The 4,994-nt window shown below is 46.8% G+C and overlaps 1 protein-coding gene across 1 annotated transcript; it reads left to right on the top strand.

The window, feature by feature from the left end:
• Positions 1 to 342: 342 nt before the first annotated feature.
• On the top strand, positions 343 to 3,994 carry TSPAN2 (tetraspanin 2; the record flags this gene model as incomplete). The annotated part of the gene is made up of 4 exons (XM_029913918.1): positions 343 to 444; positions 935 to 1,009; positions 1,634 to 1,732; positions 3,923 to 3,994. Coding segments are annotated over exons 1-4 (312 nt in total), but the record flags the coding sequence as incomplete, so codon positions are not given.
• Positions 3,995 to 4,994: the final 1,000 nt, after the last annotated feature.

Here is a 4,994-nt window from a genome sequence, read left to right as displayed (position 1 = left end):
ACAATTCTATATGATGTGATGTATAAAACACGGTCCCTATTGGTGGGCAGTAGAATTCTTGCTGGGCTTCGCAGGTTTCCATACAGGAGACCTGACAGATGGAACTCTTTTCATGCTGGCCTTTGTGGAGCTTCCTTAGGAGATCTAAGGAGGTGACTGGTTTCCTTTGGGGGACACAGCAGCCCTGCTGAGGAGCTGTAGAGATAGAGGGGACTGTCCCCTGGGGCACAAACACAGGACTGAGAATGGATGACAGGCTTCTTCCTGCCAAGAAAAGTGATGTAATGCCTGAAAGGCTGTTCTGGTTGAACTCTTCTGAGACTGACTGGTTCTGGTTTCCCCACAGGGCTGTATGTGCTCGTGGGAGCAGGGGCGTTGATGATGACAGTTGGATTTTTTGGGTGCTGTGGAGCAGTGCGGGAGTCTCAGTGCCTGCTTGGAGCGGTAAGTAACAGGCTTGATGGACCATCTCTCTGTTGGAGGTTATTCTGATAGAAATCTCCTTCAGGGGTGCACCATTTCATCACTGGTGGGAACAGCTCGTGGGTCAGAGATCAGTAACTTGATTTTACTCCTCATAATGAGCAGCTACTTTATTAACCCAACATCTCCAGCAGGTCCCATTCAAGAGCTTCCATGTGTGAAATTATCCCCTTGCTAGCTTGACTCAGTTGCTGCCTCCTGGGACTGCCTCCTCTGTCACTTCCACCATCTGGAGCCACCTCCTGGGGTCTATTTCTACCTCATCTGCCCTTTATCTCATTGAAAATCTAATCTGAAAAGACCACTCCTTCCCCCTTGCCTCTGCCTGCTAACACCTTCCTCCCTCTGCTGTTGTGTGTTATTGAGCCTTGTGGAATGATTTGGGATGCATAGTTTGTATAAAGGGCCTTATGTAAAATAAACTAGTACCGATTCTGTTTCTCCTCTGCAGTTTTTTGCCTGCTTGCTGGTGATATTTGCTGCTGAAGTCACTGCTGGAGTGTTTGCATTTATAGGCAAAAAAGCGGTGAGTAGCAAGGTGATTCTGATGTTATGGGCTGGGTTTGGATTCCTGCTGCTGACTGATCTGAAGAGCTCAGGTAAAGACCACATTTTAGGGAAGGATTCCACAGAAACAGGAGGACTCTGTGACCCTCTAGACACAGAGAGCTCATGTTGTCATGAGCCTGAGAAGCTGTGCTTCAGAATGGGACATAGTCTCCACTCCCACATATGAACAGAAAATCCAAAGGTATAAATAATCCCTGTATGTGAGAGTAACATCGACTTCAGAACTGCCTGGAGAGCTGTAGGGGAGTGGGTGACACTCTGGGGAGTTGTACATAATCAAAACAATGAACATCTCTTGTTAGTGAACCTCTCCTGGGTTCTGAGTGCCTGGCAGACATATAGTAAACAAGTGCTGTAGGGTTCTGCCCAAGTTCTCATTAGTCCCCAAGAGCCTGCTCTCCCAGAGCATCTCTATTACTATCCACCAGATCACTAGGGATAAAATAATGTAGAGGAGTCGCTCATGACTCTAGGGGCTGGAGAGGGAAGCCAGGGATCTATATTGGATTTGGAGTAGGATCTGTTAGGCCCCCAGTTGTCTCCAATTCAGTATCTCACTGGACTTGTCTGATTTCTGCAGGCAGTACAGGAGGTCCAGACCATCTATAAAGAAGCTTATGATGACTATGTGATGGACATGGGGAAGAGCAACAAAACTCTCATTCAGTTCCACACAGCTGTGAGTAACCCATATGAGCTTAAACAGTGCTCACAGTGGTGGCGCCCTTCAAAAATCGAATGCCAGGGTTTGCAGAAGGGTGACTGCTTCCCACTGTCTGCGCCCTAAGGGAGTAGAATTGAGGGGTTTGTTTAAAGGTGACCTGGTGGCTCAAGTGTATGCTGCTTGCTTTAGGTGCCAGAAGTCCTGGGCTCAAATTGCAGGTAAGTACTAACCCTGGAAGTGAAAACTGCTAGACCTTCAATTTCTGAGTGAAATTCTGTGGACTGCTTTATACAGGAGGTCAGACTAGATGACCATAATGATCCCTTCTGGCTTTAAAATCTATAAATATGCAAATATAAATATGAAAAAATCAGAATGGGCAGGAAATTTCTGAATCAAACTGCATTTAAAGGGCTGCATCAGCCCTAAAGGGCTCTCTTCAGCACCAGCTATCAAAGGGATTTTCTACATGGGGAGTTAATTAGGATTAACTGATGCTAACTGTCATGCGTGGACAAGCCTTAAGGCCAAACTGGCCCCATGCCTCATTCACATACTTGAGGAAAGAATACCCTGTCGTGACAATACTGTGGCCTCCTGCCCCACAAAGCAAGGAATGTTCCCCGTCGGTTTCTGAAGCTGTGTTTGGGCCAAGTTCTTCCTAGAGAAACTAATGGTGAATTAATAATGTCATCACCAGGGATCTGGACAATGACATTTGTTACCATAGAAATGAAGAGGCCACAACCAGGTGTGCAGTGCCAATGATTTCTCTTGTACTTCAGTTTATCCATGTGTTTCCTCCAGCACAACATTACACATGCCCTTCCCCATCCATCCTGTTCCTTATAGCCATAGTGCTGAGTAACTCCAGTAACACACAACAGGGCACAGGCTTAAGAATAATCCGAGGGCAGTGGACTCCGTTCGCCTGAGTCCTGGGCAGATCTGGTCCCCAGTGCACTCGAGGTGTCATTTGCCCAACTAGAAAACAATCCGCAAAAGAATCTACAACAACCAGGTTTGGCTTCTCCAGCAGGGTCCACTCCAGCTCAACAAAGAGGCCTTTTTCCCATGCGATGCATCGTCACCTCTCTCTGTCAGACACCTGGGACAGTTAGCCCTCATGTCCCTTGCTCAAGAACTGGATGAGTTTGTGAGTGTCCCTGAAACTTAGCTGAACAGTAGCTGTACAGACAGTAACTAATTACTCCCTTGTGAGAGCTCATAAACCCGTCATGGTGGGGACTGAGTTCACCTCTGTCTGTATAGTGCCTAGCACAACGTCCTGCCCAGGGCCCCCACGCCCTACTGTGATGTAAACAGTATTAAAGGTAGGTCCTGTCATCATTCCCATTGTACAGCCAGGGAACCGAAGCACAGAATGAGAGACTTGTTCCAGGCCACACAGCAAGTCAGCGACCAAGCCAAGATCAGAACTTAGAGTCCTACTTGTGCCCAAGTCTGTGTTCATTTCGTCAAGCTATGCTGCCTCCCATAGAGATCAAACCCTTTCTTTTGTCACTGTTCTATCATTCCAGCATTCTTCATAACTAACATTTCACAACCTCTGAACCTCTTGTCCTTCTCCCATGCCTGTTAATTATGACCCAAAGAGGAATTCCAAGCATTTTCTCAGAGATGTGTCAACGGGAAAAACAAACCCACTGAAACATTCTGCTGATTTATCACTGGCCACAAACCCAACAGCATATTCTGTCTGTAATAAAGATTCTAGCGTATTCTGCTGCAGCTTCAGCATGGTGCCCACATTTCTACACATGCTGCTTGAACTATTTGTGTTTTCCTGGGTAAAGGGATTTAGAAACTGCTGGGCCCTCCATGGCAGAGATTTGTGTTGCCTTGAACAGTCTGGTCTGTTTGTCAGACTATCTGAACTGGGCCATAAAGTCCCTTCCGGGAGCCTTTTTTTATGTACGTGTTTCTGGATGTTGGTATTTACTTGTCCATTGAGAATTCAGAAATTTGAAATTAAAGGAATTTTGAGAATTTGGGCCACATTCAATGTACATGAAAATCTACTCAAGGGAGTGGAGTTACCAAAGAGGGATACATTTGTGCCCCTGTCTCTAGTCTTTCCTTTTAGTTACTGGCCCACTTGCTGCCATTGAATGCAGAGTCTCAGTAGGAAACTAGTATGTAGTTTCTCCCTTTTTTGACTTTCTCTCTCTCTCAACTGCGTAGCTTCAGTGCTGTGGTAAAGAAAGTGAGATTCAGGTGAAGCCCACCTGTCCAGAGGGCATCCAGATGCCCAAGGTAAGTGTCTTCTGCGCTGATTGTTTTAATTACCTTTCACCACAGATATGTCAGTTTGAAACAGAAGTTTCTCTGACACACAAGGAGCAAAAATAGCACTAATGTTGACACTGGGACTGACTGAGGTTTATAGCCCAGAGGACCTAGCTGGGGAGAGACTATGTCCACAGTCAGATCAGCCGGCTTCAGATGATTCAAATATCCTTTGTCCATATCAGAGTTATTGAAGATGAAATTGGAGAAATGTACAAGTAGAATCCTATTTCTGGAAAGTCAGAGCTGCCATCTGCATTGAATAGGCTCCAGCACCCTCTCAGCCATGGGAAGCTCTGTGCAGCTGAACGGCATGGAGGCAGAGGAGAGTGAGGGGCCAGAAAGGTGAACACCCCCTGCTCTTGTGGTCTGCAGCCTTCCTACCACCTCCCCAGGTAGCTGTGGCAGTAATGTCACCGAGTCTGAAGAGCAGGGGCACTTAGATGTTGGTGTCTAGGAGTCTGAATGAAAGGCCTGATGAAGGTTGAATTATGGCATGTGCCTGTCTTCACCATGCTCAGAGGACCCTGGCTAGGAATGTGACCAATTAAAATGAGGGGAACACTCTCATTTCTAGTTTTTTGTGGCACCTGCCTGCAGTTGCATCATTATCCCAAAAGGCCATATTCCCCTGATTTAGTGTATCCGGACACATAGCTGGCTTTAACTTCTGGGGAAGTTATTAATGAAAAACCCACATGTGAATGCCATTGAGATGGCACCTGGGTATACAAAGGAGTATGGTGAGGACAACAAAGGAGATGATTCCTGGCAGTGTAAAGCCTATTGATGGCTCAGATGAGGGGAGAGTAAGCTACCTAGTAGCAAGAAATGTCCAGGAGGGCACAAGGCATAGAGAGGCAGGTTAGCAGACAGGTCACTGTGTTAGCCTTTCTCCATGTACATGAAGGCAGAGCAGGGCCGGCTCTGGCTTTTTCGCCGCCCCAGGCGAAAAAGCCTCCGGCCG

This window comes from Terrapene carolina, unplaced genomic scaffold (genome assembly GCF_002925995.2).
Source record: "Terrapene carolina triunguis isolate 2854851 unplaced genomic scaffold, T_m_triunguis-2.0 Scaffold12377, whole genome shotgun sequence".
NCBI classification, from domain to species: Eukaryota; Metazoa; Chordata; order Testudines; family Emydidae; genus Terrapene; species Terrapene triunguis.
The sequence above is the reverse complement of the archived record's forward strand: the minus strand, read 5'-3'. Positions and strand labels throughout refer to the sequence as shown.